This window comes from Giraffa tippelskirchi, chromosome 7 (genome assembly GCF_054371585.1).
Source record: "Giraffa tippelskirchi isolate mGirTip1 chromosome 7, T2T-mGirTip1v1.2.pri, whole genome shotgun sequence".
Taxonomy (NCBI): Eukaryota; Metazoa; Chordata; class Mammalia; order Artiodactyla; family Giraffidae; genus Giraffa; species Giraffa tippelskirchi.
The window spans coordinates 6,073,543-6,095,214 of NC_137281.1; the positions used below are offsets into that span (position 1 = coordinate 6,073,543).

General features: G+C 47.3%; 2 protein-coding genes and 1 long non-coding RNA gene across 5 annotated transcripts in view; 1 reads left to right on the forward strand and 2 right to left on the reverse strand.

Annotated features, from left to right (window-relative positions):
• Positions 1-2,654, reverse strand: part of LOC145515137 (myeloid cell surface antigen CD33-like) — a 19,867-nt gene extending 17,213 nt beyond the window's left edge. For 2 of the 3 annotated variants that reach the window (XM_081514826.1, XM_081514825.1), the window contains exon 1: positions 2,029-2,654. The gene's annotated coding sequence lies outside the window, so the exon portion shown is untranslated. The remainder of the gene's footprint in view (positions 1-2,028) is intronic. The other variant, XR_014060709.1, reaches the window with a different exon arrangement.
• CEACAM18 (CEA cell adhesion molecule 18) overlaps positions 1-12,341 on the forward strand; it is a 13,007-nt gene extending 666 nt beyond the window's left edge. Inside the window, exons 2-9 of the mRNA XM_081506114.1 lie at positions 820-1,176; positions 2,524-2,793; positions 5,416-5,772; positions 7,757-8,026; positions 9,681-9,956; positions 10,421-10,517; positions 11,401-11,536; positions 12,051-12,341. Of these exons, the coding sequence (XP_081362240.1) occupies positions 820-1,176; positions 2,524-2,793; positions 5,416-5,772; positions 7,757-8,026; positions 9,681-9,956; positions 10,421-10,517; positions 11,401-11,536; positions 12,051-12,062 (1,775 nt within the window). The 3' untranslated portion in view covers positions 12,063-12,341. The remainder of the gene's footprint in view (positions 1-819; positions 1,177-2,523; positions 2,794-5,415; positions 5,773-7,756; positions 8,027-9,680; positions 9,957-10,420; positions 10,518-11,400; positions 11,537-12,050) is intronic.
• A 5,486-nt stretch (positions 12,342-17,827) lies between these two features.
• On the reverse strand, positions 17,828-20,565 carry LOC145515185 (uncharacterized). Its single transcript, XR_014060728.1, has 4 exons — positions 20,536-20,565; positions 20,326-20,355; positions 18,408-18,557; positions 17,828-17,956 (listed from the first exon to the last, which is right to left on the reverse strand). It is a non-coding gene; the product is annotated as an uncharacterized LOC145515185 (long non-coding RNA).
• Between the last annotated feature and the right edge of the window lie 1,107 nt (positions 20,566-21,672).

Here is a 21,672-nt window from a genome sequence, read left to right on the forward strand (position 1 = left end):
CCCCCAAAACCTCTAAGGTTCACACCTGGAGTTCTAGGGGAGGGGGTCTTTGCTATCTTTGCCTCCTCCATGGAGGAGGTTCCCAGAGCAGCAGACACCTGCCAAGATGACAGATACACACCCACATTGGTGTTTGTGCCACTGAACCCATATGGTAAATCAAAGACAGTGTAAATCCTCTTGGGTGAGTTTAATCCACCCAGATAACCATTCTGAGCCCTCCTGCTGGGTTCCACCCTGACCTGAGTCAACAAGGAAGATGGACATGGGGAGGAGAGAGCTAGGGTGCCAAGGATCTAGAAATGGGGAAGAGCATGTGCAAAAACCCAAGTCAGAAGAAAGTGAAGTTGGTCAAGAGAGATCTGTGTGTGTGACTGGGACACACAGCCTGGATGCTGTGTCTTCAGATGAATGAATGAATACATGAATGAATGAATGAAGGTGGTAAAGTAGGGTAGATGTGACTCAAAAAGAGCCTACATTGGGTCCTAGAGATCAGTTTGCTCCCTAAGACTGTGAGAGCACGGGGGAGCCATGGAAGCAGAGGGAAGGCAGGGTCACCTGTGGGGCTTCATAAGGATCCACAAAGCTGACCTGTGAGGACGGACTGGAGGCTGAGTATCCAGGGAGGAGGCCAGCCTGGAAAAGGATGATAAAAGAGTGGACCAGGGCAGGGGCTGAGGTGATGGAGAGAAGGAGACAGGGTGGGGGGGTCATTCAGAGCTAGAAACCCACGGCCTGGTCACCAGTGTCTCTGTGGGTCATCGCCTGTGGGTATAAACCTGTGTATGTGTGTCTCTTTCTGTTGGTCTTCCTCAGCCAGGCTGCTGGCCTGTGGGATCACCCAGGCCTCCAGCCAAGCGTACATCAGCCCAGACTCATTCACAGGTTTGAAGGGCTACCGGAGCCTCCTGAATGTCAACAACGCCCCTAAGGATGTTCAGGAATACAGCTGGCACTGGGGTGCAAATGACACTGAGGAAAATCTGATTATCAGCTACAACACCACATCTCATTCCCAGCAGAAGGAGCCCGTGTACAGTGGCCAGGAAAGCATGTACCTTAGTGGTGCCCTGCTGATCAAGGAATCCCAATTAAATGACATGGAGAACTACACCATGCGGGTGCATGCCATCACTAACACTCAGAGAGCAGTTATCTGGCTCGAGATTCGAGGTGAGTGGGCAGCGGCCCACTGCCCGACGGCACTGAGCTGGAGTGGTGTTCCTTGGAGCTCACAGCATCTAGTCTCCACCTGCCCTCAGATGACACTGGGAGTCTTGGTGGGTGGTAGTCGAGCTTCTCCCCAGAGATGGGACCCTCACCATGTTCAAGGGCTCTGGGTTCCCTCTCAGTGTATTGGTTATCTCCTGCTGCGTGACAAATAGGACAAATAGCCTCAAGCTTAGTAGCTTAAAAGAACACTCATTTCTGTGAGTCAGAAGTCCGGGCATGGCTCAGCCATTTCCAGTGCTGAGACTCACAAAGTGTCAGCAGGGGCTATGTTCTTATGGTTGACTCTGTCCACAGAATTTCACATCATGGCTCTTTTTCTCTTCAAGGTCAAAAACAGTATCTCTGTCTAGACTGCTGAGAAGGATCCTTGTATAACAATGGGTAAAGAATACACCTGCAATCCAGGAAACTCAGGAGATGTGGGTTCTTCAATCCCTGGGTCAGGAGCATCCCCTGGATGAGGGCATGGCAACCTTCTCCAGTATTCTTGCCTGGGAAGCCCCCATGGACAGAGGACCCTGGTGGGCTAGAGTCAGGCACGATTCAGTGACTGAGCGTTCGAGGCACACAATGATGGGAGTGGTGGCCCATCACCTTCGCCATCTTCTATAGGCTACAAGAAAGTCACAAGTTCTACCGGCACTGAGGGGATGGGATTATACAGGGGCTATAGTAGGGAGTGGAGATAGTGGAGTCATCTTGGAATTCTGTCTAGTCCACTGAGCTCCAGGGGGCTCCACAGGGCTAGGGCAGGACGGCATGGATTTTGAAGACTGAAAGACTTTTGCTTACCTCTGATTCTGTATATACCAAATCGTCTTAGTCTTCCCTCTCTGATCCTCTTGTCAGTAGAATCAGAGACAGTGTGGTCTGTTGTAAGGTTGGAGGAAGTATTTGTAAAGGGAATGGGACTCAGATGGTAGGAGGAATTGTTATGGAGAACAATGACCATCTCTCAGTCCATACGACCCGTGGTTCCATGGATGGAGGATCCAAGTTTTGTAAAAACAACCATATGACAACTTGCTATGGGAAGAACTCACCATTATTGCAATGAATGGCTATAGGGATGGCTTGGCCTATGGGACCACAAGCTCAGGGGATCACCAGCATCTCGACTGCCTCATGCCCACTCCCTGCTTCCCCGTCCGTCTCAGCCCTGAGATCTTAGATCCCATCTTACAATCCTGGGCTTCTCCCCAGCATGCTCTGAAAGCCCCTTTGGAGAGGAGCAGAGCTTGGAGAGGCAGATCCAGCCCTTAATCTTCTCCTTCCTGCTTCACCCAGAGTTTGAAATCCCGGGCATCTCAGTCAACACCAGCTACGCAGTACGGAATGTGGACTCCGTGGCTGCAATCTGCCAGGCCAACGCCACGAATGTCCAGTGGTTTGTAGGCTACACACAGGTGTCCAGCTCTGAACACATGACCATCTCTCCAGACACAAAGACCCTCATCATCACAAAGGTCAGGAGCGATGACTCACCACTGCAGTGTGGGACCCAACTCTTCTCACAGATTATTAAGAAAAGTAAACCGGTCTATCTGACGGTGACCGGTGAGTGTCTTGGGGTCATGGGAGGGAAGCCAAGCTGGTCTCAGGGTCTCCCAGGGACATCATGACAAAACAGGCAGAACTTGAGAGTGGCATCAGCCACCCTGAAGACAGCTGTTCCGGCTTCAGATCCCAGCTCTGGCTGTTTGAAGCTTTAGACTTCAGAATTATCCTCACTGCTCGCAACCCCGGTCCACTCAATTTAAACTGAGGACCCTAATCCCTACTTCTCAGACAAGAAATACTATGAATGCATGCACATCTAGCTTTTGTGTAAAGAAGGAACTGAGTGCATGCTCAGTCGCATCAACTCTTTGCGACACCGTGGAATCCATGGGATTCTCCAGGCAAGACTACTGGAGTGGGTTATCATTCCCTTCTCCAGGGGATCTTCCCAACCCAGGGATCAAACCTGGGTCTCCTGTATTGCAGGTACATTCTTTACATTCTGAACCACCAGAGAAGCCTGTCTACTTCTACTCTACACCTATTTTACTGCGACAGGAAGGGCAGCCAGACAGCTGGCCTGCAGTTAGTCTCCATAACAGAAGACGCTGTGATGACTCGTATTGTTGCTGGCCCAGCTGCCTTCATGGGGTGGGCTGGGGATCCACTTGGGGCACAGAGTGGGGACACTCTTGGTAGGAGGGAGACTTCCTGTGCATTGAGAGGAGACAGGACCAGTGTGTATTTGCATTTGGGGGCTGGGGAAAACGTGTCATCAAGCATACATCTTGGTAACTGATCACAGCTCATCACAAAGAACAGATATACCAAGTTAATGATTTTAGTGCTTTTTTGTGCATATGACCGACGCAGAAGTCATCAGTCAGAATTTATGAAATTCATCAGAAGAAGAATTCATGAAATTCTTCCTGAGTCATGCATATAGGGGCCCGATTATCCAAATCACAGAGTACTTCATCTTGTTTTTTCATCCCCAAATCCTCTCAGGGTTCACTGTTGGTGGGAGACTGCAGCTGGTAGTGACTGAACCCTTGTACAACTAGGTGATGAGTGATGCTGTTCATTCTCTTTTTGTTCTCAGGTAGTTCGATTCAGTTTCAGGAAAAGTCAGTTGGGGACATCAAAAATTCCTCCTAATGATTATTGACATTCTAAATCGCCATGGGTCCAAGGTCCTTCCTTGTGGGTATCAAGTCCTAAAGATAATCGCCCACTCAGCAGAGTGTCTCTTTCCCAGCCCCTCCCGCCTTGCAGTTCAGAGTCCATCCCTGAGCAGGAAGTGGGTGGAGACCACACCTGGGGCCTGAGAGGACACAGGTCTGTAAAAGGGCACAGGAGGCAGCTGGGTCCCTGGAAAGAGACCTCCAGCAAGAGGACCAGAGTGGCTCATGGACCTTTCCAGACCCAGGTGCAGACTCTGGAGGGAACTGGTCCTTGTGGGTAAGAGAGTGGGGCTAGCAGGATGGAGATGGGGGAGAAGGGAGAGACCAAAGACCCTCAGCGGGACTTTCATGAACTCACATACCTGGGCACGGCTTGCCCAAGACACACACACACACACACACACACACACACACACAGATAGCATTCATCTCTACCCATCACAAGGCATGATGAAATCGAGCCCCAACAAACAATGCCAGCAATCACTTCCTCAGAGCTCACCTCCTCTGCCCTGATCCCCTCCACTGCCTCTCTGGCAGGACCCCTCCCAATCCCTCACTTTCCCCCAAAACACTCTGCTTCCTCCTGATACTAACCACTCTCGTGTTTCCCTGTTGGCCACATATACTGTCCTCCAAAACCCCTAGGGTCCACACCCGGAGCCCTGGAGCAGTGGTCTCAGCTGTCTTTGCCTCCTCCATGGAGGCAAGGCTTAGGGTTCCCAGAGCAGCAGACACCTGCTCCTCCCGCCACTTAGGAGATAACAGATGCACACCCACATTGGTGTTTGTGCCACTGAACCTAGATGGTAAATCAAAGACAGTGTAGATCCTCTTGGGGGAGTTTAATCCCCCCAGATAAGCATTCTGAGCCCTCCTGCTGGGTTCCACCCTGATCTCCAGGGAGCTGGGGACACAGAAGTGAGTCAACAAGGAAGACAGATATGGGGAGGAGAGAGCAGGGATCAGGGTGCTAGAAGTGGGGAAGAGTATGTGTGATGGATCAAGAAGAGCTGTGTGTGTGACTGGGGCACACAGGCTGGACGCTGTGTCTTTTGATGAATGAAAGAAAGTGATAAAGTAGAGTAGATGTGACTCAAAAAGAGCCTACGTTGGATCCTAGACACCAGTTCTCTCTACGTGTCTCACAAGCAATGCTAAGGCTTTGAACTTATTCTGAGCACTGGGGAGCCATGGAAGAAATGTGAGCAGAGGGAGAGCAGGGTCGCCAGTGGGGCTTCATAAGGATCCACAAAACTGACCTGTGAGGATGGACAGGAGTTCAGGGAGGAGGCCAGCCTGGAAAAGGACAATAAAAGAATGGACCAGGGCAAGGACTGCGGTGACGGAGAATGGGGGAACAGACCACCAAGTCCTTCAGGAGCTAGAAGCCCTTGACCCATTTTCCAAGGTCTCTGTGGATCATGATCTGTGGGTGTAAACCTGTGTGCATGTATGTATGTGTGTGTGTCTTTTTCTGTTTTGTCTTTCTCAGCCAGTCTGCTGGCCTGCGTGATCCACCAGGCCTCCAGCCAAATCTACATCGCCCCGGATTCACTCATCGGAGTGGAAAGATATTCAAGCTCACTGGTCATCAAGAACGCCCCTGAAGATGTTCAGGAATATAGCTGGCACCGGGGTGCAAATGACACTGAGGAAAATCTGATTATCAGCTACAATGCCACATCTCATTCCAGGCAGGAGGGCCCCATGTACAGCGGCCGGGAAAGTGTGTCCATTAGAGGTACCCTGAGGATCGGGAGGTCACAGTTAAATGACACGGGGAATTACACAGTGAGGGTGAACACCATCAGTGATACCCAGAGAGCAACTGGCTGGCTCAAGATTCGAGGTGAGTTGGCAGCTGCCCCGCCACCCAACTGCAGCTGAGTTGAACTGGAGGTTTAGGGGATGGTGTCCCATGGAGCTCACACCATCCAGTCTCCACCCACCTCCAGATGACACTGGGCACCTTGGTGGATGGTAGCCCAGCTTCTCCCCAGAAATGGGAGCCTCACTACCTTCAAGGGCTCCAGATTCCCTCTCAGTGGGTTAATTATCTCCTGCTGCGGGACAAATAGCCTCAAACTTAGTAGCTTAAAAGAATACCCACTTCTGTGAGTCAGAAGTTCTGATGTGGCTCAGCCATTTCCAGCATTGAGACTCACAGGGTGTTGGCTGGGGTGATGTTCTCGTGTGTGACTCTGTCTACAGGATTTCACATCCTGGCTCTTTGCCTCTTCAAGGCCAACAAAAATTTCTCTGCCTGGAGAGGAGTCTAATGCAACAAAGCTAATGATGGGAGTGACAGAGAGCCCATCACCTTAGCCATATTCAGTAGGCTACAAGAAAGTCAGGAGCTCCACTCGCATTGAGGGGATGGGATTATAGAGGGGTTATGCCAGAGAGTGGAGATCATGGGGCCATCTTGGGATTCCGTCTACTCCAGTGAGCTCTTGCTGCTCCACAGGGCTAGGGCAGGACAGCGTGGATTTTGAAGGCTGGAAGAACTTAGTTCACCTCTGACTCTTCATTTACCATGTCACCTTTTGGGCCTCAGCTTTCTCATTTGTAAATGGCAATATTATCCATCGCTATGGCCTGCCTTAAGGTTAGAGGCAGAAACTTGTAAAGAGAATGGGAACAGTTAATGGGAGGAATTGTTATGGAGAACAAACACCATCTCTCACTTCAGGCCACTGGACAATAGTAAGAACTCACTTACTATTACAATGATATTATATATATATATATAATTATATATAATATATATAATGATATAACTATATAATGATATAACTATATAATTATATATAACTATATAATATGATATATATAATAAAATATAATATATATTATATATGATATATTATTATATATTATATACAATATATTATAATATTATATATATTGTATATTATTATATTATATTATATTATATATTATATATGATAACATATGATATAATATGTTATATATAATATAATATAATATTATATATATTATATATAATATAATATATATGTAATATATTATATAATATATATTATATTATAATATACATTATAATATATTTTATATATAATATATGATATATAATAATATATCATATATTATATATATATTATATTTTATTATATTATATTATATATATTATATATTATGTATATATTATATAATATAATTATATTATATTTATATATAATATAATAATAATTTATATATAAATATATATAATTATATATTATAATTATAATATAATATATATAATATAATATATATTATTACTTATTTTATATAATATAATTATATAATATATAATATAATATATTTTAATATAATATATTATATTATATTATATATATACAATATAATATATAATATAATATATTTTAATATAATATATTATATTATATAATATATATACAATATAATATATAATATATTATATAATATATATAAAATATAATATGTATATTATATATTATTGTATATAATATGTATATTATATATTATTGTATATAATATAATATAATATATAATCAGTATAATATATACAATCCCTAAAAATTATATATAATATACAATCCCTAAAAATTATATATATATAATCCCTAAAAATTAAGCTCAGTAGAGAACTCCCATCTTGACTGCCTCATGCCCATCCCTGCTTCTCTGTCCCTCTCAGCCCCAGGGATGCTCTCTTGTCAGGATGCTAGATCCGATCTAACAATTCTGGGCTTCTCCCCCAACATACCCTGAAACCCCCATTGGAGAGGAGCAGAGCGTGGGGAGACAGATCCGACCCCTAACCTTCTCCTTCCTGCTTCACCCAGCGTTGGAAGTCCCGCAAATCTCCGTCAACGCCACCTCTGTCGTAGATGGCCAGGATGTAGTGGCTGCCACTTGCTACACCAATGACAGCCACGTCCGGTGGTATGTGAATTATGTACCGGTGTCCAGCAATTACCGGATGACCATCTCCTCGGACAACAAGACCCTCGTCATCCGAATGTTCGGCCGCTTCGACTCACCACTTCAGTGTGAGATAGAAATTCTCCCGGAGATCATTCAGAAAAGTGACCTCGTCTATGTGACAGTGGCCTGTGAGTGTTTTGGGGTCGTGAGAGTGAAGCCAGGGGTAGGGCTCAGGGTTTTCCCAGGGCATAGCAATAAGACAGGCAGAACTGGAGAGAGCGGTATGAGCAGCCTTGCAGACAGCTTCCCTGGGTTCGAATCCCACGGTTGACTATTTAACTCTTAGGCCTCAGAACCCTACTCGCTGCTCAGAACCCTGGTCTCCACTCGGTTTAAAATGGGAGCCCTAATCCCTACCTCTCTGGTTAGAAATAGTGTGAATTTGTGACACCTGTCTCTTGCGCCCTGAGGGGACTGCTTACAACCAATTGTTTTAAAAATCATTTTATTGATTTATTTTTGGCTGTGCTGGGTCTTCACTGCTTTGTGCAGGCTTTTCTGTAGTTGCATCGAGCGGGGGCTGCTCTTTGCTGTGGTGCGAGGGCTGCTCCTGTTGCTGAGCAGGAGCTCTAGGGTGGGCGGGCTTCAGGAGTGGCGGCTCCCAGGCTCTAGAACGTAGGTTCAAGAGCTGTGGGCACGGGCTTAGCTGCTCCGAGGCTTGTGGGGTCCTCCCTGATCAGGGATGGACCCCACGTCTCCTGCATTGGCCAGTGGATTCTTTACCACTGAGCCACCAGGGACGCCCCTACAACCGTTTCTTAAAACAACATTTCATTTCTTAAGTTTTCAAAACCCAATTGTTCACGAGTCTTCAAATTCAGCTCACTGATCATTTTACTCAGTTCTTCTAAATTTAGTAAAATCATGTTCACTTTTGCTGTTACTGGGATGGGATTGATTATGCTCCCCTAAAGAGTTTGGTTTTCAAACTAAATTATGCATTTTATAGACACTCTGTTAAAGTCCTCTGCTGCCCATCAACGCAAGTTGGCAACCCACCAAGACCTGCTCAAATTCTCAAACAGGTCTTGTAAATGCTCCTGAACTTAGAAATGCAGTGAAACTCAGATTCTTTGAAACATTCCAGGACTGTTCACACTGATCCAGCTCTTTCATCTCTTTCAACTGGGAAACACATCAAGTCTAGCGTCATTATCACTTTAAATCTGGAACCACTCTTGCCGCGTCTCAGATTTGCTAACCTGAAAGCTGTGGACAAAGGGCTCATCATTTCTGACCTTCCCACACTGCTCACTGGCCAGAGGTTCGGAACCAAAGCCAAAGGCACAGGGGCTGCAAGTGTTCAGGGAAATTCCTCCCAGGTCATAAGGGTACTTGCCTGGTCCTTTTGTAGGTCAGCAGGGGACTTGTGAATCCCTAAACCTCTCCTCTGAGCCTCATTATCCTCAGGCATGAAATGGATCATAAGTGGCTGTGGTCACATGGGTTGTGCGGGAATTAAGTGAATGTGTGAATGTGTGACATGTTTAAAACAATGCAGTAGGTGTGATGCCTCCTTCTACTCTTACTTTTCTATTTTATTACAATGTGAAGGGCAGCCAGGGAGCTGGGCTGTAGTACCTCTTGGTAACAGAAAATGCTACAATTACTGTCACTGTCATTGGCTCAGCTGCCCTGGTTGGGATGGGTCTGGGAGTTTGCCTGGGGTACAGAGTGGGGGCATCTCGGGGCTGGGGGAGGACTTCGTGTGGACTGAGGGAAGGAGATGGGACCCCCAGGTGTCAGAAGCATAGTTCTGGGGGTCCTGCCCTGTCTCTGCAGATGGGCCCTACAGTCTGCTGCTCAGCAGCAGTCCCATTGATTTCAACGGCATCCTGTCTGCTGAGATCGGCTCCCAGGTGGAGATGGAGTGCGTCTCCTATTCCAGACCAGAATCCAAGTACCGCTGGGTCCACAACGGCTCCCTCCTGAGCTCCTCAGAGAAGAACATCACCCTCCCGAGTCTGACCTGGGACCAGATGGGTAGATACAGGTGCATCGCAGAGAACTCCGCCACCCAGCTGACCTTGTACAATGAAGTCCACGTCCAGGCACCCAGTGAGTGCAGCAGAGTCCTGTCACTCTCTCCAATTTCCCCACTTCTATGCCTCTGCCTGGGGGATGCCTGTCATCAGAAATGTCCTCTTTACCATGTGTTGCCATGCTCACAATAGTCAGATGAAGTTCCCCCAACCTCCTAAGTCCAAGTCCAAACTGCCTTTATGAAGCCCCCAGAGTCCTCAGGTCAGAGTTGGAGTGAATTCCAGGGATGTAGGATCAGCCAACACTGACTGAGCACTTACGCTAGCAGCCACCATTCTAACATGGGTGATTCTAACCTGGGTGACTCTCCAGTCTCCTTACAGAGAAAGTGACCATTATTAGCATCACCGCCACTCTATGGGTGAGCAAATGGAGCCACAGACAGTTTGGGTGCGTTGTTCAAGGCTCCAGTTCTAATGGGCAGAGGACGCAGGATTCCAGCCCTGGCCGACTGACCTCATACCCTGTGCCCTCCACAGATCCGCGGGGCTGCGCTGAGATGAGGAAGTGGGAACACGCCAGGGGAGGTGGTGCTGGGGACGTGGGGAGCTGTCCATGGTGTGGCCTCTGGAGCAGGTTAGGAAGGAGTCTGCACGTGGGGGAGGCACCTATTCAGGAACCCCACGTCCGATCCTCCACACCACGGAGGGAGATCGACAGGCCTGGGGAGAGAGTGGGCATGCAGGGCCGTGAAGAGCAGGAGCTCTGGAGCCCGGTGACCTGAGATCAAATCCCAGCTCTGTGGCTGCCCCTCTGCGTGAACAGGGGCAGCAGCGTCACCTCTCTGAGCCCCGGGTTCCCCCTTGGCAGTTTGATAGTGACAGTTCTAGCCGATGGGGTTGCTGCATGAGGGAAATCAGACAGGGCACGAGAAGCCGTCAGCCTGGCTCAGAATGACACGAGTGGACACTGAGTCGGGGCTGGAGACATTTATTTCAGTTACCCTTCACTATTTACTAAGCATCGAACAGATACAATTTTTGTGTATGAATGATGCTTCAATTCATGCCATTCGACACCCATTGGACTATTAAACTTCAGGAGGTCAGAGAGAGGCTGGGCAAGCACTTTGGTCATCATCTGTCCCCAGTTTTTAGCATGGTGCCTGGCACACAGTTGGAGCTCAGTGAATGTATCCCTGTGGAACGAGTTCATGACCCTGTGTATCCAGCACACCCTGCCCTGCTGCCTTCTCTCCCCTTACTTGGGCTCATGCTTTTCCAGAGCACTTCTTGCTACCTGTGATGAAGTGGGATGTTTCTTTGCTTAATTGCTGACCTGCTCCACTTCCCCCCATCAAGTCAAGAAGCTTCTTTTGTTCACTGCTGAGCCCCTAGCACCCAGAACAGTGCTTCGCACATAGAAGAAGGTGCTGAGGAATCGTCAAAGAACAGATGTGTGAGCGTACGAAGCGGTGAGCTAATGATGGTCTTGACCTCTATGCATCTTCTCCTTCTAGGGCGCCGGACTGTTGTCAGCAGAAGTTTCACCATCTCAGGATCCTTGTTGGTGTTTCTCATCATATTCATGGTTCTGAGCTTCACCTACTTCCTTATCGTCCTGATCCCTGCCCTGTTCAGACATTACTCTACCAGGTAGGTACCTATTGCATTGGACCCAGGGTGGGACACTGGTCGGGGACTTGAACTCAAGGGACAGCACATCCTCGAGAGAGGAGGCAGAGCCAGAACGGGGAAGGGACCAACCAGGAACTGAGTATTCAGGGATCATCTGGGCAAACCAATAGATAACAAGGACATGAGGCTCCATTTCCTCATCTGTAAAGTGGAGGTGATGAAAGGACTGATGCTGAAGCTGAAGCTCCAATACTTTGGTTACCTGAGGCGAAGAGCCAATTCATTGGAAAAGACCCTGATGCTGGGGAAGATTGAGGGCGGGAGGAGAAGGGGGAGACAGAGAATGAGGTGGCTGCATAGCATCACCAACTAGATGGGCATGAGTTTGAGTAAACTCCAGGATATAGTGAAGGACAGGGGGACATGGCATGCTGCAGTCCATGGGGTCGCAAAGAGTCAGACACAGCATAGCAACTAAACAGCAATAACAACAAAGTTGAGGTGATGCTGATAACAATCACTTACTCTGCAGGGAGACTGGTAGTGTCACCCAGGTTACAGTGGTGGCTGCTGGCATGGAGGAAGTACTCAGAAAACGTTGGCTCTCCTTATCTCCCTGGAATTTACCCCAACTCTGATCTTAGGACTCTAGGGGCTTCATAAAAGGAAGCAGTTTAGACTTGAACCTAGGAGGTTGTGTGACTTGGGCAGGTGACTGCCCAAGCACCTCCTGTTCTTTCAGCCACAAAATATACCTTGTGTATCTGTTTGGAGAGTTCAGGACAATTTCTATAAATGATCTACCATAGTGCTTGGCATAAAACAAGTGTGAAATTCATCATCATCAATAATCAGGCCAGGTAGTACCTATATCTTTTCCAGGAACACCCAGTCTGTTTTCCCTCTCCCCTTGCCCCACAGCATTGCTCTCTAGCGACCTTAAGACCTCAGAAATATTAAACTGTGCAAATGTTGGAGACACTCATTGTAAGGAATAAGCCCCCAGATTCATTATCTGTCTTAGGAGTACGGGGGCTTGGAAAGAAGAAGCTGACCCCTCATCTACCCAGGACTCTCACAGTTTCCTATGGATCCCAGATCTGACTTCTTCCCTAATTTCTCTCCATAGAGCAAATTGGTCTATATGACTGTCTACCTCAGACCTGGAGGATAAAACCAGACAGGCAAGGAGGTGAGGCAGAAGTGAGAGTCCCCATAGGGACGGGCTAGGCTGGAAGGGGCTCAGGGACTGGCTGGAGGGGACAGTCAAGCAAGGGACTGGGGCCAGTCACGATGCAGACTGGGGCAGGGCATGCACGGAGCTCCGGGTTCTAAGTCCCACGCCTCCTCCCCACCAGTAAATAGGATTCCAGCTTCTCTACTTCCTTAACTAGACCCTGTGGGACCATCAGAGAGGCTGCAAAGATGCCCCATCTCAGCATCGCCAGTGACAGAGAGACGGAACCACAGCACATGTTGGGTGAATCTGTCGTGGTTATAAACTTCGCTGGGCCACGATACTCACTGGTGTGCAAAATGTTCACAACTTGATGCCAAGTTAGAAACGCCTAATACAGACCTGCATCTGATAGGACCATGTTGTGAAAAGTATAGATTAGTTAATTGATTTAGGTACAATATTACAGTATGGGTACACACACACATATATCCTATATATATCCAGTGAGATGGTTGGATGCCATCGTTGACTCAATGGACATGAGTTTGCACAAACTCCGAGAGATAGTGAAAGACAGGGGAGCCTGGCGTGCTGCAGTCCATGGCACAAAGAGTGGGACACGACTTAGCAAGTGAACAACAATGGCAATATCCACATATAGATATACCATATACATCTCCATATATATATAAATATCTATGCACAAATTGTAGAAACCCTTAACTCTTAACGGTGCTTCTAAATTTCCCTTTTTGCACTTTACTGTATGCTCTGAAGTGCTTTTTTCCTTCTCAAAGTGTATACGTTGTTTTCATATTTAGCATAAGAACGAACAAAGTTAAAATAACATACAGTTTACTGAGACCTCATAATGCCATTTCTGGAACTTTTTCTTGAGCTCTCTTCATGTATGTGTCCAAAAATATCTAAGTAAATTTGCTCATCCCCATAACAGAATAGAAAAAAGGGAAGGAGGGAGATAGAAAAAGACAGAGACTCTCTACTGGCCAGATCTCTGGGTGTGTGGAGGCCGAGCCGAGCCCCTGTGGTCCTCGCTGCTCTCGGGAAATACCTGACTGTCTGAAGGTTCGTGAAGCAGCGAGGGCCGTTTCTGGACCCAAGGCAGTCTCCTCAGCCCATTGCTTAAGACCTTTTCTTCCGTCTTCGGGTCCTCTGGCCTTCATCTCCTCATCTGTATCTGCCTGTCCCTGAGTCACTAGGTCATTCACTGCCATTTCTTCAATAAAAATCAAAAGTCCTCATGGGAGGTTATTTCGTGCAAACACATGGCCAAGGGGTCTGCTGGTTGCCTGACCCAACAATAGCCCATGAGGAAGAGACCCTCAGAAACCGGGAGGGGCGTGAGTCCCAACGCTGCCCTGCGTAGCTGGTTGACCCCGAGGCAGCCGCCTAACCTCTCTGAGCATGGTCTCCATAACCTGCGCGACACTTTGCATTTCTCAGGATCCTTCAGCACACCTGGCACAGAGCCTCACACAGGCCAGGTGCTTGGCAAAGATCCCAGGAAGCCATACATGGTCTGATTGTTTGTTTTGTCTCAACTAGGGGTGTGGGGGAGTTATGAATTCTGCTGTTCAAACCCGGAAGGCGTCCTGGGTGGGGCTGGACAGTGGCCAAGCCACATCATGTAAGCAGGGACCTTCCTCTGGGAGGAGCGATGAGGATTTTTTTTCATCATGAGCGCAAGAAGGGAGATGGAAAAGAGTGGACGGGGCTTTCTGCCTGTCACTGCCTGGATCCGCCCACCGGGCACGGGTCATCCCAGGATTGCAGCTGAGGGGCTCAGAAAAAGCCTGGGAGGGTTGTTATGAACAATGATTCAGGAGGAGGAGGCAACAGGGATCCCAGTCCTTGTTAGGAGAGAATCGAGACTGTGAGCTGCTGTGAGAAATTCTTCCGGATGTAAATTGTCAAGGTTTGAGATGGGAATCATCTGCCCCTGTCCCAGGCTCCCAGCTCCCTCCCCTGTGGAGTCAGATTGGAAAGAAGTGCCTGCCCGCTTTTTGCGGACTCTGTGCTCCATTATTTAACCACCATTGTTGCTGTTTAATCACTAAGTCGTATCCAACACTTTTGCACTCCCATGGACTGCAGCCTGTCATATCTATGCATTAAGATGCATTAGATTCACAGATATTTCCAAAATCACCTCATCCTAATAATAAAAAACTAAACACATCCCTCATAGGCTTCCCTCATAGCTCAGTCGCTAAAGAATCCGCCTGCGATGCTGGAGACCCTCGTTCGATTCCTGCGTTGGGAAGATACGCTGGAGAATGGAAAGGCTACCACTTCAGTATTCTGGCCCGGAGAATTCCATGGACTATACAGTCTATGGGGTCGCAAAGAGTCGGACACGACTGAGCGACTTTCGCTTTCACTATATAGACTTTCCTGTAGCTCAAAAGGTAAAGAATCTGCCTGCAATGCAGGAGACCGGGATTTGTTCCCTGGGTTGGGAAGTTCCTCTGGAGAAGGGAATGGCAACCCACTCCAGTATTCTTGCCTGGAGAGTTCCATGGACAGAGAAACCTGGCGAGCTACAGAGTCTGTGGGGTCGAAAAAAGTTGGACACTACTGAGCGACTAACACACACAAACACATCCCAAGTTAAACACCGTGTATTCCCATCGACAGAGATGGGCTCGTGTTCGACGTCTATGTCTAAACCTATATCTCCATAAAAAAAAGTCAAATCACTCTATTGTACACTTGAAACTAATATAATATCCTAAGTCTGCTGTGTGTGCTCAGTTGTGTCCGACTCTTTACAGCCCCATGGACAGTAGTCCATCAGGCTCCTCTGTCCATGGAATTTTCCAGGCAAGAACACTGCAGTGGGTTGGCAGTTCCTTCTCCAGGGGATCACGTTTTGTCAGAACTCTTCACTAGGACTCGTCCATCTTGGGTGGCCCTGAGCTACGGCTCATAGCTTCATTGAGTTATGCAAGCCCCCTCACCAGAACAAGGCTGTGGTCCACGGAGGAGGAATTTCTGATACTACACATTAACTTTACCCATTCCTCAGCTTCATAGCAATGGAATTATAAGGTATGTTTTCTTTCGCATCTGGTTTCTTTCACTCAACATGTATTCAAAATTCACTCTTGTTACATGTGCCACTGTTCTTTTTTTTTTTTTTTTTTGAGGACTAGTATTCCGTTGTATGGATATACCATAGTTTGGTTATCCATTCTCTTCTAGTATTTGGGTTACTTCCACATTTTGACCGTTATAAATAATGCTGCTGTAAATAGTCACATATAAGTGTTTGTGTGGATATTTGCTTTTATTCTTCTAGAGTAAATTTCTAGGAGTAGAATGGCTGGGTCATAGAGTAGATGTATTATGCTTAACTGTACACAAAACTGCCACATCATCTTCCAAAGCAGCTGTACTATTTACATTCCCCTCAAGAAATCTGTGGCTTCCCAGGTGGTTTAGTCATCAAGAATCTGCCTGCCAAGGCAGGAGATGCAGGTTCAATCCCTGGTTTGGGAAGATCTCAGGAGTAGGAAATGGCAACCTACTCCAATATTCTTGTGTGGAAAATTCCATGGCCAGAGGAAACTCGTGGGCTACAGTCCATGGGATCACAGAGAGTCTGACACGACTGAGCATCTGAGCACACTCGGAAATATACAGAGCTCCAGTTCCTCCACGTCCCCTCCAACATTTGGTATGCTTAGGTTTTAAAATTTTAGCCACTGTAACAGGTGCAATAGGACATCTATTGTGATTCCAATTTTCATTTCTCTGGCATCTTTTGAGCACTTTTTCATGTGCCATTTGGATCTCTTCTCTTACAAAAATATATAAGCAAGTCCATTTTCCCAATTTAAAAGTTAGGTTGCCGTCGGTGTAAAAAGCAAAATTCAACTGAGCAGATTTAAATATCTAATTAGATATTTGCTTATTCATGAATCAGGCAACATCTCACTGAACAAGTAGAAAGATGTACAAAATGGAAGGCTTTTATATCAGAAGGGTTCAGGGACCAGGAAAGAATGAATTATCTCATCTTTCTTTGGGAGATAGAGATCTATATGGAACATCATCTCACTAGTGCTGACCAGAAAATTCCAGATTGACTGGTTAAAGGTCACACCCTTGGGAGGTTAAAACTGCAATTAGGTTAGGTAATCAGTGTTGTTTGCTGATGTGGGACTTAGCATGTATGACTCCATTTGGGGCCCAACTTCTTTTTTGAAAACATTGGTTTATCAACAAGTAAAAATTATTTATATTTAAGTTCAACCTGTCTTTCAGGGATCTCTTGATAGATAGAAGATATAGATAGATAGATATGATTTTCTCCCACTTTATAGCTTCCCTTTTATATTCTTAATTCTGTCTTTGATGAACAGAAGTGTTTAATGAAGTCTAATTTATGTATTTTATGCTTAGTATTTTGCATGTGCTTTAAGAATTCTTTGCACATCCGTAGACACTCTTCTAAGAGTAATGCTGTCCAAAAGAAATAGAATGCAAGCCACGTATGTAATTTTGAAAGTCTTAATAGCCACCATAGAAAAACAACTTGGTGAAATTACTTTTAAATTTTATTTATTTATGTCTTTTTGGCCACACTGAGTCTTCGTTGCTGCATGCGGGCTTTTGCTAGTTGCGGTGAGCAGGGGCTACTCTTCTCTGCTGTGCATAGGATTCTCATTATAGTGGCTTCTCTTGTTGCAAAGCATGGGTTCTAGGGCGCGGGGGCTTCAGTAGTTGTGACTCAAGGGCTCTAGAGACCAGGATTTGTGGTGCATGGATTTAGTTGCCCCATGGCATGTGGGATCTTAGTTCCCCGACCAGGGATCAAACCCATATCCCCAGCATTGGCATGAGGACTCTTAACCACTGGACCACCAGGGAAGTTGGAAATTACTTTTAATTGTATTATATTTAACCCACCATATCAAAAATATTTAAATATGGCATTGGCAACTGAAAAAAATTCACAATGTGAGAGTTGTGAGTTAAGCTTTAGTCAGGGCAAAATGAGGACTATAGCCCCAGAGACAGCCTTTCTAGGTCTAAGAAACTGCTCCAAAGGATAGGACAAAAGGTCAGTATATATGTGAGTTAGGAACATGCAAGCAAGCACATTTTTTTTGCCACTTCGTTTTTTTTTAATTAATCACATTTTTTTTTTTGAAGAAGGTTTCTGCTTGCCTTGTGAAGGTTACTGCTAGTCACGAAGAGCAGACGTCACCAGGAAGGAATTGAGTGCTTTTCTAGACATAAGGAGATGCATGAATTGGGCTCATAAAATCATCTCCTGAAAATATCTAACTGTCTGAAGACCTGTCATGCCAGTTTTTCCCACAGCACAGATATCTCATTCCTGATCTCCACCCTGAACTCTTTGCAGGGGGTAACGAAGGTCAGCAGCTACAGCGGCTCAGGATTTGATCTTTGTTGAGGTAGATGGCAAGGGCCAATTTGTAGGTGACAGAATCAATATTAAAAAGTATTAATGAGACTCTCCTTCAGAAATGGGGGTTGGGGTAAAGCAGAAAATGGGCCCAGAGGGAGGCGATGGATCAAAGCCTGAGGTTGTCTGGGGGTCACACCTTGAACCCTCCTCTTAATCCCTCCATCTCCCCTCTCCTCACCAGCCCTAAACCATGCACCCCACATCCTTATTTCTGGGACCCTGGAGCCCAGCGGCCCCGGGAATCTGACCTTCTCTGTGCCCTGGGCCAGTGAGGTGGGCACGCCCCCCATCTTCTCCTGGAAGTCAGTTGCTGCCATCTCCCTGGGCCCCAGGACTCCCCTCGCATCAGTGTTCACCCCACGGCACCAAGCTCCCCTGTCAGGTGACCTCGCCTGGAGCTGAAGTGAGCACAGTGAGGATCACCCACCTCAACGTGTCCTGTGAGAGCTGGGCCAGGACACCCGGGTCCCTGACAGGGTGCTGAGGGCAGCGGGGGTACCTGGGAACCATTACTCATAACCAGGGGTTATGGGCCTCTAACATCAGGTCTCAGAATTTGGCCTGAGAGGGGCTCAGGAGGATCTCTGCCCCATCCTTTCCCCATTTATGCAGCTCCTGGGGACACAGTGCCCATGTCCACTGAGGCCTCACTACTGACATGGGTCCGCCATGTCTCTCTGTCACAGACTTTCCACTGAACTTGAACGTGACCGTCGTCCAAGGAAATAGCACAGGTAGGAAGGAGGCCCCTCCCAGGCTGTAGGAAAGGGCTGCTTCCAGCCCAGGGCCCTGTCTAGTTCTGGCCCCACCTCAGTGATCTGAGAGCCTCTTGTGGATGAACCCAGTAGTCCCTCCCCCTTCTCAGCCCCCATGACTACTGTGCCATCCAAGAAACAGAATGTTGTCAGCCCCTCAGGATCTCCTTCTCACTTCTCGTCCCCATTGCACACCCCCTTCCCTCAATAAGCCCCAAGTGAAAAAAAAGGGAAAGTGTTAGCTCAGCCATGTCCGACTGTTAGTGACCCCATGGACTGTAGCCCCCCAGGCTCCTCTGTCCATGGAATTCTCCAGGCGCGAATACTAGACTGGATTGCCATGCCCTTTTCCAGGGGCTCTTCTTGAGCCAGGGATTGAATCCACATCTTCTGCATTGCAGGCAGATTATTTACCTGATTTCTGAGCCATAAGGAAAGCCCTAATTAGCCCCTAGCTTCACTTTAATGCCAACTGCTAAGCTGCTAAGTCGCTTCAGTCGTGTCCGACTCTGTGCGACCCTATAGACGGCAGTCCACCAGGCTCCGCCGTCCCTAGGATTCTCCAGGCAAGAATACCGGAGTGGGTTGCCATTTCCTTCTCCATTAATGCCAACTGGTTCCTTGCTTTTCTCTGTAGTTTTATCACCTGAGCATGCTACCTTTGGTACTATAGCTTTGCACTTCTTTTTCTTAAGACTTGGTAAAAAGAGGAAAAAATACATCTATTTTCTTCCATTCAGCTTCATGAATCTGCCCATCTTATACTCCTCACCCCTCTCCTGGAACTGTTACCCATAACCTGGGGTAGTGTCGGTGCTGTGATCACTGAGAAGGTGCAGGGGATAAGCATACATGGGCATGCCCACGCCATCATCAACTCTTGCATTTTCAGCTGATATCTCATCTTACAGCCCCATCCCCTTCTTGGGCCCCCTCTGTCCTGACCACCTCACTGTCTCCTAGCAGGGGTAGTTATAGTATCTCGGTGCTCAGAAGGCCTGTTTCCCATGGTCCCTAGTTTATAAACAAAAACAGAAGAATTGGAGAAGAGACAGAGGGAAGTCACAGAGACTCTAATGTGGGTGAAAGAGGAACTTTTGACCACAAGCTATCAGAGTTTAAGAGGACTTTTAACCCCACTTATTCAATTTGCAGAAGAAGACACTGAGGTCCAGAGTGGGCAAGTGAATTGCACAGGAAGTCAGTTCATCAGCTGACGGCTTAAGGTTCACTGGGCTGGGTGATAGGAAGTGTATGTTAATATGAGAGGGAAGACTTGTCAACTCTTACCATGAGGTGAGGGAAGAAATTTCATTCATTCATCAACCATCTACACTGTACCTTTAGGTTTTTAGTAAAGATTCAACCCTTGCCCTTGAGAAAAGCAACATCTGGTTGGGAGACAGATCACCTGACAATTCCAATGAGACAGGGACAGTGCCTGTGGTGGGGAAACAAAGGCACGTGATGGGTGGGGCTTTTGCTTCTCTGGACTAAAGGGTGAGTTCTCAGAGAGGAATAGGCCAAGCAGACATAGTGGGGACTTTCAGGGTCTCACAAGTGATGTGAGTTCTGCAGATGACCCTGGACTCTCAGGTACCATGTTCCCAATCCCACTCACTCTCCCACTGTGCTGGGGATCCTCCACCAGCTACCAAGTTCTGGGCTCTGTGACCAACCCCACCTCTGCACCTCATAGTGCTCTCTGTCTGGTTTCTGGGGATCCCTAGGAAACGGCGACGCCGCTGTCCGTGGTGCTGATTCGGAGTTGATTGCTGACTCAGAATGTCTGCAGCCTTGGGGAGGGGGAGGTTGACCACAAAGAACAAGGACCCTCGGTCTGGATTCAGGAGGGCCAACAACATGTCAGACGTGCCGGGAAGGGACCAGGACTACCTGGGAGGAGGGACTCCAGGGAAAGGAAGATCTCTATTCGTCTTCCTTGACCTTCTGGCCACCCTCAGGAACGTTCCATGGACAATGCTAGGCTGTTGACACACTGGTCCAAGCACTGGGTAAGGTGAAAGCTTTGTTCTACCCCTTAACATATATGATCCCATTTCATTTTCTGAACATGCCTGACAGAAAGGGGTAATCCCCCTCATTAAATAGAGGGAGCAGCTGACAGACAGATGAGTAGCTGTAGGTACTAGTCTCCAAAGAGCTCCAAACAATCCCACCACTTCCTTAAGGCAAAATAGTAATAAACTTCACTTATTACACAATGAAATTTATTACGTCTTCCTCTTGAATCTGGATTGAGCTCATTACTGCTTTTATCAGTAAAATGTGGAGGACGAGATTCACACGGCTGCGACCCAAACTCAAAGGGCAAAAATAATGTGCTCTGTGAAACAGAGTGCAAGTGAAGTCGCTCAGTCGTGTCCGACTCTTTGCGACCCCATGGACTGTAGACTACCATGCTCCTCCATCCATGGGATTTTCCAGGCAAGAATCCTGGAGTGGGTTGCCATTTCCTTCTCCAGGGGATCTTCCCCACCCAAGGATTGAAACCGGGTCTTCCGCATTGTAGGCAGACGCTTTACTGTCTGAGCCACCAGGGAAGTTCAATGTGCTCTATAATCCTTCTAAAAGCCCATCGTAATCCCACAAAAGCAGATAATCCGAATGCAGCCACTTCGCCTTTTAAGCGTCCGGCACGGTGACAGCTCACTACCTTAGTTTTAACAGTACACGCGCCGCGTCCCTTGCCCATGCGCAGGCGCAGAAGGAGACAGTGCAGTGGATTTTTGGGAGT